At 44.9% G+C, this 14,502-nt stretch overlaps 1 protein-coding gene across 23 annotated transcripts in view; it reads right to left on the bottom strand.

Annotated features, from left to right (window-relative positions):
* RIN2 (Ras and Rab interactor 2) overlaps positions 1-14,502 on the bottom strand; it is a 344,774-nt gene that overhangs the window by 75,144 nt on the left and 255,128 nt on the right. For 4 of the 23 annotated variants that reach the window (XM_080584967.1, XM_080584972.1, XM_080584976.1 and 1 more), the window contains exons 1-2: positions 10,121-10,260; positions 9,280-9,411 (exon numbers count right to left, since the gene is read on the bottom strand). The exons of 14 other annotated variants lie outside the window; for them this stretch is intronic. Coding sequence is in view for 2 of the 9 variants with exons in the window: in XM_080584964.1 (XP_080441090.1) it covers positions 10,637-10,735 (99 nt within the window). In the remaining 7 variants the exon portion in view is untranslated. 5 more of the 23 variants (XM_080584968.1, XM_080584969.1, XM_080584966.1 and 2 more) reach the window with 5 other exon arrangements.

The following is a 14,502-nucleotide window of genomic DNA, read 5'->3' as shown; positions in this document are numbered from 1 at the left end:
ATCACCCTCATCGTGAAGAAGTTCTTTCGCATGTTGGTGCAGAACTTCCTGTGCTCCATTTTGTAGACATTGCCCCTTGTCCTATCCCCACAAACCACCGAAGAGGTTGGCCAAATCCCTCTGTCTCCCACACTTAAGATATTTGTAAACATTGATAAGACCCCCTCTGTCTTCTCTTCTCAAGGCTGAACTGACCCAGGTCTCTCAGTCGTTCCTCACAGGGAAAGACCCCCTCATATGGGGCTCCAGGCCCCATATCATCTTTGTTGCCCTCCACTGGAGTCTTTCCAGGAGATCCCTGTCTTTTTCATACTGGGGAGTGCAGAATTGGACACAGGCCTGACCAGGGCAGAGTAAAGTGGGAGGATCACCTCCCTTGACCTGCTGGCCACACTCCTTTTAATGCACGCCAGGATCCCACCGGCCCTCTTGGCCACCAGGGCACACTGCTGGCTCATGGTCAACCTGTCGTCCGCCAGGACCCCCAGGTCCTTCTCTGCAGAGCTCGTCTCCAGCAGGTCATCCCCCAACCTGTACAGATACATGCGGTTGTTCCTTCCCAGGTGCAGGACTCTATACTTGCTCTTGTTAAACTTCATTTGTCACTAAGTCACTAGACTTAGTGTTTTATTTGCTTACAATCTTCACCACAGTTTTAAGAGTTAAATGCAATCTAATGGCCTACACTGCATTAGAGCTCATTTAACAAATTGCATCAGTTAAGAAAATTATGAACAGAGAAAAACTAATGGACCATACATAGCTAGGTATAAATATACACAGCAGTATAAAGTATACACACCTGGCTGAGTGGAAAGTTTGCTGAGCATAAACTGTACCACTGATCTAACTTTCTTAAATTCACTGGACTTTTCAAGCATCACATTTCAGCGAAGTGCTCCAAGTGAGCTAGTGAATTTGCTAGTGAAATAAATGGTATCTTCCCATTCTGATGGTCTCAAAGGGCACAAAGAGCCTTGACACAGGAAATGCTTGTAGCCAGTCTGTCCCTACCTTGAAGGGAAGCCTCCTTATCAACAGAATCCTTATCAATGGGGAATGAAATGTCCATCCACATTTGGAAACTGCAAGGTTCAACAAAGGAAAAAAAAAACAAACCAAGGAATTTTCCTATCATGGCCAAGATGTTGCTCGCCAGCACAAGTTTTAACTACACTGATAAAAAAACATGCTTTTAGTTGTGACACAAAAGGTTGTAAGTAACAGCGTGTTGATATTTTAAGACTACCTTCTTCAATTCTTTATCCAAATCAATTCATGTCTGTGCCCAACAATGCAGTTAAACTGAGTAGTGTGTTTATTCCAAAGCCAAGACTTTTCCTTAGTTTTGCATTCTGCATTCCTGTGGTACGATTAAAAACCTGCACTGAACTTTGTTAGGTGGTCAATGCTAGAACTAAGAATGACTAGAGCATTTTTAGAACATTATCATCAACTACTGAAAGACAACTATTACCTACTTTCCATTCTTAAAACACGTAATATAACTCTAAGCCTTAAGCAAAACACACATTATACAAGCAACACACAGAACATCAGTGAAAGCAGACATAATATTATGTATTCCTTGTCTTGAAGTCAAGCATAAATTTAAAAAGCTTCAAAGCGGCTCTCAGGCTGTCATATTTAAAAACAAAGCATGCCTCCAACTCACTGTGGAGTAGTGAATGACATGGTTCACAAGATTAAACTGTGGCATGACAGAAAATAACCATCAGCAAAGCAGGATGCCCGGTATGTCTGCTAAAAGGGCATGCATGTGTTAACATACTAACGTTAGCAAGGAACAAGACATGCAAGAGAGCCAAAACAAACTTCTTGACTTCTAGAGTTGTTGTTAACCGTAAGGGAAAGACACTATAAGCAATAGCTAACATGTGCCATCACTCATGAAATACCAAAGGGTGAAACAACATATTTCATACAGATGATGAAAAAAATGAATCCACGCTTTAACAAACTAATATTTTTCTTGGCAGTCCATACCTTCTAGAAAAAAATTGCAATAAAGTACTTTAAGGGACATGTTGCAAAACAAATGATGAGAGTATCTTTGTAGGGAATCCCTGCCAAAATGGATGAGCTGTGCATTTACCAAAGTAAAACAACTTAATTATTAATTAAAATTTTTATGGAACCATTACACAAAGTTTGAATTAAGCAAAGGAAGTTTTACTGCTGTCTTGATGGCGATTTTGTTTTGAATTGGTCAGATAATCCGAACATTCCAAGCAATGCAGTTTGTAAAGCATTTACTATGCAAAACAAAGACCACTGATTTGAGTTAGAACCAAGGCTTTCCATGTAGCTCCTCGCGATAAGCTGGCAACACTCAAACTTTGCTGCTGTTCACTAAGTATTCGTTGTTTTTGTCATAATAAAGTTTCTGGGATTCTACCCCAGTTTAAACTAAAGCCAAGGCCCATTTCTCATGTGGCAGGGGAGGCACAGATGGAATCTTTCCATGCCATTGGAGAGGGTCCGGCAGTCTTGACCCACATACGCGAACAACTTAACTGAACAGCTTTATAAGTTTAACATATTTAACTAGTGGAAAGATTTACTCATGGCTCAAAGATAATTCTCTAGCTTGTCAAGTATTTATAACCAGTTTGCAAGGACTTCAGCAGGAACTCCCTGCTCTAACAGCACGGAGAAACACTTCAGGATATGAGTTTTACCACAGCTATTAAGTCAGTCAAGTTCAAACTACCAGCAGTAAAAGTCACAGGACTGAAAATTTATATTTTCTAATCACACCTTCCAAAACTCAACTCTCATTGAACACTTACTAACTTCCAAAACCACCACTTTAAAGAGCTGTCTCTAGACCCTTATAAAAGCAGTGTATGAAGCAGGGTTTATACTGTGGCACACATGCAGACAATTTAAATCACCTGCAGCACCCCAAAGGTTTCCAGACAGACAAACCAAACAGGTGTGGCCCTTAGCAAACACAGCACACAGACCCTGGCTTCCTCCTTCGAAGCTATGTGAAGCATTCAAATTATGGTCTTCCATCTTCAATTAACTACTCTGAACACTGAAGCAATTAAAAAAAAATCCACAATCAGCCATAGCTAAAATAGCTTACCATGACAGCTTACCAAATACTGGCATCTCAGTGTTGCCAACATCTAACTTTTCATAAGGAATTGCAGTCTTGGGAAGTTATACATAAAGGCATGCCAAGGCCCCAGCTGGCAGGAGGAGTACATATTTATTGTTGTGAAGATTATGTTATGTTTTTAGAAAAACACAACCAGGAGAAATTCAGTTTAGAAATCGAACTTCTCTGCAAAAATTGGTGAGCAGTTTCTTCCACATGCAGGTCCAGACCAGTCAGCAAGCATACTCAAACTTTAGTCCGCGCCTTTTTCCTAAACGAAAGCTATTACAAGGCTTAGTTATGGAATTAACGTGAAGCCAGCGTAAAAGGCGGCCCCTTGCCACACTGGCCCAGGGGCACAGATTGAACTGGGAAATAACAGCTGGCAAACCTATCTTTTGCTCTGCATCAGGCAAGCAATATTGTGCCAGAACATTTAACTTTTGCTTTAAGCACCTGACCAGGCATCTGCAGGGTAGGAAGATGAAAGAGGACACTATACTATAGCAAATAGGGTTTCTCTACGCACTCACTACTGTCTGCTCTTGCCACTCATTCAGATCAGCCCTTCAGATCTGCTTATGTGCTCCACAGCTTGGAGTCTTCATCTGAACCAGTAAGCTCTGCAAGGAACACAATCAAGACAGTCAAGCAAGCATTTCCATTGCCTTCCACACATTCAATCTTAAATGTGCTTAAATATATTTTAAGCATATGCTCAAAAAGCATCATCCATTATGAGAAAATTTTAAGTGAAGGATTAACAGGAAAACAAGGCTACAGATCTGCACGCAAGTTAAGAAAGGGAATGTTAACATAGGTAATGCAAGCCACACGCAAAAGGAAAACTCTTTGGGTTGTTCTCATGCTGGAAGTATGTTTCAACAAAGTCAGGGTCAAAGAACCCTGGGAGTTAATTACTGGAAAACATGGATCTGTATACAGCAAATATAAAGCAGAAGTCACAGACATCACTTTGGATGCAAAAACTGTAAAGAAAACCACTCAGAAAGTCCCAGAAGTTTTGTTTTTTCTTTTCCATTACAAGCCACTTGTGCGACCATGTTCAGAGCACTGTTCAGTGCTGGGCACTTGGCCAGAGACATTCATGTTCTGGAGCTAGTGGAGTAGGAGCAAGAACTGCTCTCATTTGAGGGAAGCCCCTCAAAAATTAAGTTGTTTCTGCCTCTAAGCCTTTAAGCTTGAGCCTGGGGATGGAAGCTAACAGTTACCTCATTGTCAACGTACAGGGTTCTACTGGTTGGAATAGAGCAACAATAATCTGCAGTTAATGAATTGTCCCTTAGTATTTAAATATCTTACCAATAATTCAGTGATTTCAGCAGACTTGTCAGAACTCAGGAAGAAGACACTGTCTGCTCACGTGCAAAGTAGGGCTTTTACTCCTCAGAGACAAGTCACAGGTAAGAGATCTTCCAAGAACTTTTATTTACAAGGCTATCTAAAAAACCCTGGTCCAAGAATGGGAGAAAATGCAGTTCCTTTGTCTCATACTAGCCTCCTGTCACACATCATCTTCATGTACCGGAATCCTCCATGATGCAGCTGCATTTTATATAACATGCAACACAAAGAGGGTCACTGCTGGCAAATCATATATGATAAAATAATTACACATCACAAAATACCTTTGATTCCTGTCAGAGGATTGGTTAGACCCTGATAATTTCCTTTTGCTACTTTCACTGTCATGGCAAGATCTCCGTACTTCTCTCTCATATTCACACTGATGGTAGAATCCCTACCTACATACAAACATTTAAAAGAATCAAATACAATGCCTACAGGTCATACTGAACCACTAAAATTCACTCCTCAGCCTTTCAAGAGGAAAGCACTGAAGTCCACATACTATTACAACTGGAGCAAGACATTCTGTATTGTGAGTACTATGTTCAAGTAACTGCAAATCAAATTAACTTGGATTGTATAGTAGTTTAATATTCTCCAAGTTCTACTAAGCAACACTATGAACGGGTAAACCATCAATCTTACAAGACATCCAGCGTTAGTAACTTCTCTTTGAGAATACACATACATCTTTCAGCAAGCTTTCAACAAACGATATATGAGGGAAAAAAAACCAACGTAGGCAGAAGTACGCTTTTAGCCTTCCTGCAAAACAATTTTCAACTTGATTTGAAAAAATGAAGTGTGGCCTCTACATATGCAGGCTCATAAAAATTACAATCGGCAACACGTTACAAGGATAACACCAAACTCTTAGGACCAATTCAGCACTCACAACTGACAGCATAAATTCATGAGCAACTCCCTTGAAGTTGATAGAACTATGTGAATATAAAAATTAATGTAAAGAGAAGAATTAGGCCCATCCTCTTTTGATTCAAGAACCATTCTTATAAGTAATGAACTTTCCAAGTATTAGAAATTATTGGATTTTTAGGCTACATTACTCTGCCTTTTGCTTTATATATTTAAAAAAAGAGAAACATTTGGTTGAAAAAATGCAATTACACTTCAGTCCTAAAACTCCTACCACACTTTTCCACTGTATCCTTGGGCACCAGATGCAGGATTTGGTTAACACCCTACTCTACCTACACACTGTGGAACCAAAGAACTCCCTCCTCAGCCACCAGCCCCTTCATACGTCTCCTCCTTGCCCAACTCTCACACAAGCACTCTCCCCAGCCACACTACCCTACGGATAGGAAAAAGCAGGTCAGCTCTGCTTCGAGGAAAGGGGCAACAAAAGGGTGACCAGACCAGGCCCGCTGGCACGATCAGGCTGCCTGTTGGAGGCACAGACAGCAGCTGAGGAAGGCAGAGGCTGTCACTGCCACTATCAGCCAGCACCCACAGCTGCAAGCCCTGTCCTCTCAGCTAGGCAGTCCAGAGGAGCACACCTACCGGGACAATGCTTGCTGCCTGAGAAGTCATTTCTTGTCCTCTCTGATGAGGCACAGGCCATAGGGTAACATTACTCAGAATGACCTGTGCTGCCAGAACACTTCCCTATTGCTGTAGTATTACCATGTTGGTTCCATGGACACCACATGTTACAACTGTTAACAAAGGACACCTGTTAACAAAGAAGTATACATTTTAAGCACGCTTTTCACAAGGGATGCTGTGACTAGGTCAAACAGTACAGCAGCTACAGTTGAGGAAAGGACTTGTGCTTCCACACTGTGCTAACTAACCTTTGTCTTTCCAACCAAAGCAGGCCCTTTCCAGCATGGAAACAGTCAGGGGCTCAGAGTCACCGTGATATCTGAAAGGCCCTTTATCACCTTTCATTTCTTCTGCAACTTTAGGGAACAGGAAGGCAGAGGGAAGTCTGTACATGTTTGTCTTAGCCCACCTAAAAAGAGGTCCTTGGCTTAAGCCAAATTAAAACAGACTGATATCATGTGGGGACTAGACCAAAAGCAGGACCAGGCCACATCAGCACTTCAGATTCACCAGCCAAGAATGTGAAGCAGTAGCAGCTGCCGTTCCACAAACAAACCATGCTACAGCTCATGGCAGCTGAGACACAGAAAATTCCATGTTCCTGCCAGTCTTTCCTCCTTGTCCTGCTCAAACTGTAAATACTCAGATTCCCAAACAACTATGGTAGGTTGAACCATAATGTCATTTAGGATTGGGTAACTAATCAGGTGGTAGAATATCAGATAGAACTAATGACAATAATAGTCCTAGTCTAGGTCATAAGCGCCATAAATGATAACAAGTGGACATAGCATCCTTTCCAGCTCTCAGTAACGTGCTCTGTAAGACTATACTGCTTCAACAGTATGTGATAACTGTATTGCATTAAGCGTCTTGCTGTAGCACTTTGCATGTCAGGAGGCATTTATTTGCTATGTTCTAAACAGACACGTATTGGAAATAAGAGTCTCATATCCATCCAATTCCTTCTACACGACCTCTGTGTTTCATTACCAAATGACTAAATCTAACACAGAGTACCAAATATTTACAGTACTGTCCCCTCTCCCAGTGCGCACCAATTGAACGATAAATGACTTGAACAAAACAAATGCTTTAACTGGCAACACTTGACTCTGCTTAGCATTCTTCCCTTTCAGTAAGAAATTTTTAACAGTTTTTTTTTGTTATTGTTTGTTTTTTTCAATACACGTATCTTGATACATTCTTATTACAGATGAGAGGTATCAAATCTCATTTTGGAGACCTACATGGTATGCCAAGTATTTAGATCCATGGGTGAATGCTGTTTACCCATGGAGCCTACAGTGCACATGACCACAGTGCCAGTTTCCTGCATGTTATTCACTGACACGCCTCGCTCTCTGCTATGGAAGGCAGGGCCACAACTTTGCTGTTCAACCCCTTTCAGCTCCTGATCTGAAGCCACTCAGTAATCATGTAGGCTCGGAAGCAGTGACTGCAGCTTGGTAGCACTTGTTAAGAAAAGGACTGAGACCATGCCTGCTACAAATACCACTACATCCATTCCCTCCCACTGATGGGAGATAAATTACATTACTGATCACTACAACGCAATGGCTACACTAGTCTGCTAGACAACAGAAGCTCTTTAGCTTCTGTATTGGAAGAACTGTTTTGCCTTCATGTTTTTTAAAATAAGCACTAGCTCCTTGGGGAAAATTTCAATAACCACAGTATCCATTTGCTGCCTCAGTAATTACTGTATTTTGATCCATCTTTATCATATAATTAAAAAAAAAAGTCCCTCAAATCCCCTTAAGTAAACAAACCTAATTGTCTTCTACTTTAGACATATTTCAGAGCAACAGGAGCCAACTTTCCTAGTTTTGTTAGCCACATACCAAAATCTTCATGTGGCTGATCACAGGCTATATGATTCAGAGAACTAGGAAAAAGGATGCAGTAGCAGAGTTTCACAGAGGTGATGGCCACATAACCCCCACTGGTTTGCTGTTAGACTGAAGGACACAAAGCTGATGGGCTGTGCAAAGAACACTGGAGCAATGTGCTTAAGTCAAGAGACCCTCTGGCATGCCTTGTCAAACTGAGTCAGGGACACGTTACCAGCATAGCCTCACGCCACTGACATGACACGGCCCTGACACAAGGGAATCCAAACTGTTCAAAAAACAAGAAAAAACACCAAACCCACACCTTAACCACCAGAACTCTCACTAGCAGTGATTACACTTTCTTGGATTTCCAAGATGTTCAACACAAGTTTCTCAAGCAAATGTGAATTCCTGCAGCTTAATGTGATTAATTTCTCAGTAGGCTAATATTTATATTACTTGTCCTTTCAAAGCCTTAGCCTAAGAGGAAACCTATATTACTGCTACTGCACAAACAAATCCTCACAGACTGACTTATCAGACTTACCTTACCCTGGAAGCCCATTTCCAACAGCACAGTCTGATCCTTAAACCCAGCGGGAAGTGACACCAGCAAACAAAAGATTTAAATGCTTACAAGCTTACCAAACAGAAACAAACTGATCTACTGATAATCCCTTTAAGAAAATATTCCACACCAGCCTCAAAAGCAACTCAGTGAGTGGATTCCTAGCAACATTCGGGAATCTTGTTTCACGTAGCTGTTCCACCATCATTCTGAGAAAAGTCAGTGTTGCTGGAATTCTTGGTAATTATTACTTAGTTGATGTTCTTAATTAATACAAAGAATAAGGCAGCAGGTTTACTACAAATCCTCTCAGTGAAATTAAATGCATCCTAGGATTACACACAGCAGAATACAAAAGACTGTTCCACATGAGTGTCCTCAGAATCAGAGTACAGCCTTCCTGCTTAGCTGTATGATTAACAGACAATTTATCATAGTCTTTCTATGTCAGCTTATTGTAGTCTTTCTTTCCTTGGCTTAGTGTAAGCACGGCTTTGCAACAATTAAAACATGAGTGTGACATCAACATTACTCTCATCCTAAATCCCAAACACAGCACCATACCAGCTACTAGGAGGAAAATTAACTCTATCCTAGCCGAAATCAGGACACTGCTCAACTAACTCAATACACAGACCCCAACAATTAAGTATTTTTAGAGCTAAATAGAACATTAAATCTAATGAAAATTTACATAAAACCAATCTGGCCTAAAAAAATTATAAGAGCTTTGCTCCGCAGCTATAGTGGCATGTTTCATCTCAACAAAACACAGAAATACTCACAAAGCCAGCACAGACGTAGCCAAACTGAACATGGAGTTGCTGCAGAGTCGTATGGCCTGCAACTCCGTTTAACTGCTCTTCTAAGCACTGCCTCACCAGCCATATAGCCTGCACCTAGACAAATGGGTGGTTCTGCAAAGAAAATTAATTCCAGTCACTTTACAAGCCTCTCAGCTGTTCTCCGTAAACGATCTTCTAATGGCAAAAGGACACCTCTCCAAGCCCTGTCACATTTATCAAGGCTGCTTTTGCCTGCACAGAAATACCAGGTGGAAACCATACTCTGCCCACCCCTCATGAACACAGGCACATAAAGATGTGTCCTAGGTAGAGGGGATAATGTGTAGAGGGGCTTAAGTATTATTGCCTAAAGAGGCATCAGGTGAGCAGAGCACAGGAGAGCTGAGCATGCTGAAAAGATGAGAAGACAAAGCTGCACTGACAGAGGCCAGTACACCACCTGCTTTTCTACACCTCTGCAGTCAGACCTGGGGGATTCGATATGCATTAGCACAATAACACTTATGAGGAAGTAATTAAGGAGAGGAACTGCCGAAACTGAGGCTTCGAGCCGTCCTTCTGGGCGACAGGAGCCCCCGTTCCAGTCAGGGGCGCGCCACAGACGCCCAGGCCGGTGGCTCTGACTGCAGCCGGCACCGCGGGCCTGCTCCGCTGGGGCTCGCGTGACCCGACCGCTGCGCCCCGGCCCGCAGCGCCCCCCAGCCCCACGGTAGCCCCGGAGACCCCCGGGCGCCCTTCCCCCGCCAGAGAGCCGGCGCGGCCCCGGGCGGGCCGGGGGCGACGCTTCCCCCACGCCCACGGGGAGCCACCGCCCACTCACCTCTCGAGGCCGGCCCGGATCGAGCGCAGCCCGCAGCCGGCCAGGCCGGGGCGCGGGGAGGAGCTGCGGCTTTGTGCCTGCCGCAGGGCCCGGCCCGACCCGGCCCGTGCTGCCGTGGCCCCTCCCCCCAGCTGGAGCCGGCTCCCTCGGACTATGCGCCTGCACCTTACCACCGCCCTCCTCCCGCCCCCGCCGAGCCCGGGGAGCTCGGCACGGCCGGCGGGGGCCGCTCGGTGCCGCGTTCCTCGTCTCTTGGCCGGGCCGAGCTAGGCCGCGGGGGACGGGGAGGCCGCGCCGTTCATTGCCCCCGCCTCGACGGGCACCTGAGGCGGCGGGGCCGGGGTTCGGCAGCGGCCTGCAGCGCTCAGTGGGTCCGGGCGGCCACTGGAGGCCCGGCCTGGGCCACTCCCCTGCCCGGCGGGGCGCCGCCACGGCCGGCACCCGCTCGCCGGCCCCCGCCTCCGGCCGGCCGAGGGTTCGCCCGGCCCCGCGGTGGGCCCTGCCGCGCTGCCGTACCTGTGTGCGTGCCGGCGGGACGGGCCCGGAGAGCTCCTCCTCGCGGGCTTCAACAGGCGCGCTGGGAAAACAGCGTCCGAGCGGTTTGGATGTGCGCATTCCCCAGGTCGTTCCAGGGTCCTAACACCCAGTCTTTCACAAGGTTATCATGCTTACTGCAGGGCGAGTTACTTCAGTAACAAAACAACGAGCGCGAGATTTTCCTTCCCGTTTGGCAGCTGCTTTCTCCATAAATAGAATACCGGTTAAATGCCAGCAACCGCACTGAAGATAGCAGCTGATAGGTCGAACGTGATTAGGAACATACTCGAGGACCCACACGGGTGGAAAATCACATTTAAAGGAGGTACTGCAATTCCAAAATCCAGATTATTAAAGCAAAAGGTAGCTTTGGGGAAATACCACAAAGCAGTACTGTCTTAGTTACAAGGTGATGACATTTGCATTAATCCAAGGCTTCCATAAAAATGGCCATTAATCCTCAGGCATTGGAAGAGACGTGCCTGGCTCATATTGATGCAACCACGAGCGGTTTCTCTTGCTGCAGCTTTGATGTAATCTATATCTGTCCTTTGACAGAGTGGTGTGAAACTTCTGGTGCAAGCTGGAGACAGCTGAAGTAATCCTGCTTGCAGGTTGTAAAAGCTGCTGCATGTTCTACAATCCATCTTGAGCGCTACTGAAACCTTTCTGCTCCAGATGCCATGCATACCACTCTGAACTTCAACATTAAAAAACTTTTCAGGCAGCCTTGCAAATGGTACTAACATGCAGTTTTGCAGTGCCTGGCTTCGCATAACTCATTGGAGCCCCAGCTTTCCTCACAAAGTGTGGCGAGACACCACTGCCCCTAAAAAGCAATTGAGAGCAGTGCAATGAGGCACCTGCCAGCCAACAAGAAAAATTGACCCACCTCAGTAAGAGTGGCAGAGGAGCAGGTATGGGAGAGATCCAGCCCAGGGATGCACACAGGCATGCCTCTTCCCTTGGGATTCACAAAGCCCACCGGCCCCCTGGCAAAAGAGAACAGGGTCACCATAATAAACATGCTCTTCTCATAGATCTCTCACGTCTGCTACCATGGGACAGCCACCTGCTGAATTCACCTATCAGATCAGGTCCCATGTCACCCCTACTCACTGGAGTGGGGACAACAAAGTTGCTTACCTTGCACACAGCAAGCAAGAGGCAGTAAATGAAAGGCAGGTATTGACATACATGGCCCTGCCAAACTGGAGCAGTGCTGAGCTCCAAAGACTGGAGGCAATTTACTGGCAAAAACTTTGCCACACACAGTCTTCCAAGTACCTGAGAAGATACCAGGTGAAGTTTCATGGCTTGTGTTTCTTATTTATCCCTAATTGAGACACTCTAAATCCAACTGCAGTCATGAGTTTGGCACAGTCTTCTAACAAATACAGTAAGCCTGCAGAAAGGTTGATTTTTTCCTGAGTCCTGAGCTACTGGGCTGTATTTGTCATCATGTGGGCATGGGGCAGAGACCAACATGTAGGCCAAAGGCTCTAAGCATTGTTGGGATGCCCCACAGGGCTTGACTAGTCTGGACAAGAAATGGCACTGTGCCTTGCCAGTGTTGCTGCACTGCTGCAGACACCCCTGCGAGGTGAGGTAAGGTAAGATTTCCCATGTAGCTTGGTTTTGACAGAGCCTGGGCAGCATGTACTTTAGCTCTGTAAAAATCAAAATGCCTGTTTCCTATTTCCATCACAATTACAGAGCAAAACAGTGTTACTGGTGTTTTGAGTGCATACTGAGGAGATGGGAAATGCACTTGCTTATCTGCTGTCACACCCTGGCAATTGCAGAAAGGAGCAGCAATTATATCCTTCAGCTAGCTTCTCTCATGGTGGCCAGAATTTGTGTGTCAAGAGACTGCATGCTTCCACTGGCTCCTGTCCTAGAAGCCTGACATATCACCGTGAGCTTTGCAGGAGGAAGGAGAGAAACAAGCACTTTGCAGAAAAGGCAGATGAGTCACTGGGACCTACCTCCTGCGCACTCAGCACATTGCTGCTGCCCCACGGGAAGGCCTGTGCGGTCTCCCAGCCATGGGTTTGCATCCCCCCAACCTCTGGTCACGTCCACTGACAGCTTCAGAATAATCTTTTTTCACCTTAGAACATGATTTGTGTTTCAGTTGTATGTGACAGTGATGTCCTGGTTTCAGTCAGGACAGAGTTAATTTTCCTCCTAGTAGCTGGTAGGGTGCTATGTTTTGGATTAGGATGAGAAGAGTGTTGATAATATGCTGATGTTTTAATTGTTGCAGAGCAGTGCTTACACTAAGCCAAGGACTTTTCAGCTTCTCGCTCTGTCCTGCCAGCGGGCAGGCTGGGGGCGCAGCAGGAGCTGGGAGGGGACAGACCCAGGACAGCTGACCCAAACTGGCCAAAGGGGTATTCCATACCATCTGACATCACGCTAAAAAATATATAGGGGTGGCTAGCCGGGGTGGGGGGCTGGCTGCTTGGGGATAGGCTGGGCATCGGTCAGCGGGTGGTGAGCAATTGCATTGTGCATCACTTGTTTCGTACACATTATTATTAGTAGTACTATTACCATTATTATTATTTTCCTGTCTTAATAAACTGTCTTCATCTCAACCCACAGGCTTCACTTTCCCGTTTCTCTCCCCTATCCTAGAGAGGGAGGGGGGAGAGTGAGCGAACAGCTGTGTGGTGCTTATCTGCCGGCCGGCCGGGTTAAACCACAACACTTCAGTACATTCAAAATCTTATCTCTTAGCAGTATTTTGTGTATTACACTTCAGGCTGTAAGTCAGATTTCTTGCTCTGATTTGTAAAACAATGCTAACGCTCAGCTATTTGTTACAACAAAGGGAGGAGGGATGTGAGAATCAAACTGCATGAAGAAGGCACAACAAAAACTGCTTAAAAGCAAAACTAGCTGTTCTGCTCAGTTTTCCCAATGACTTTTTCATACAGTGAGCAGAGAGAACATGGATACTTACACACAGGTGAGCCTAACATAGTCACCCATGTCATACTTGACTGCTATCTGCTTGCTGTCTGCTAAAAGCTTGTTAATGATATTAGAGAATGTTTCCTGAAAGAAATGGTATCTTGTGGATTAACCTGGTTTTCAAGATATTTTGGTTCCCTTCCCAGCTCTGCCTGCACAATTCTGAACAACTAACTCTTTCTGCTGGTCACACCATTAACTGCAGGGCACGAGCACACATATATTAAAGATTACAGTGCTCTTGTACTTACTGAACTAAAGGCTACACGAGTAGGACAAAAATGAGGCTAGGCAAATATGGGAAAAAAAGGGTTGTTTCTGCTTCTTCATAGGGCCTTTTCAATATGGAAAAAGAAAACTGTCCGTCTTCCATTTTCTGTACAAATGGCAGACACACTCTTTACAATTCCTCAGTCCTGTTTCTCTTCTGTAAGACTGATAGCAAAGGACTGGAATCAAATTGTTTATGATTGCTACTCTCTACATCCATGGGAGGAGATTACTCTTTTATTATTTTATGGCACTGTGCTCTCAAGTTCATCTCTCTCAGCATTGTCCCATTAAGGGAGATCTGGCCAACAGCTTTTCAACACTCCCCTACATCAAAGCAAATTTTCATCATGGAATTCTGATGAGAGATCCAACAACCAGTTCATCTTCACACTCCACTGAAGAAAACAAGTAAGTGCAAATGCTGCATAACTGCATTTCCAGCTCAGTAGCACGTTTTGCCTTCCCGCTCTTCAAGTGGAAACACTGGGTTGAAAACAGTATTCAGATAAAATGTATACCTGTGCAGGGACTCGGGAGCACTTTGACACACCAGCTCTTTAAGAAGGTATGGACCAGAACCCTAACGTTCT

This window comes from Anser brachyrhynchus (assembly GCF_964034855.1).
Source record: "Anser brachyrhynchus genome assembly, chromosome: 3".
Classification (NCBI taxonomy): Eukaryota; Metazoa; Chordata; class Aves; order Anseriformes; family Anatidae; genus Anser; species Anser brachyrhynchus.
Note: the sequence above shows the minus strand (reverse complement) of the source record. Positions and strands in the feature narration are given on the sequence as shown.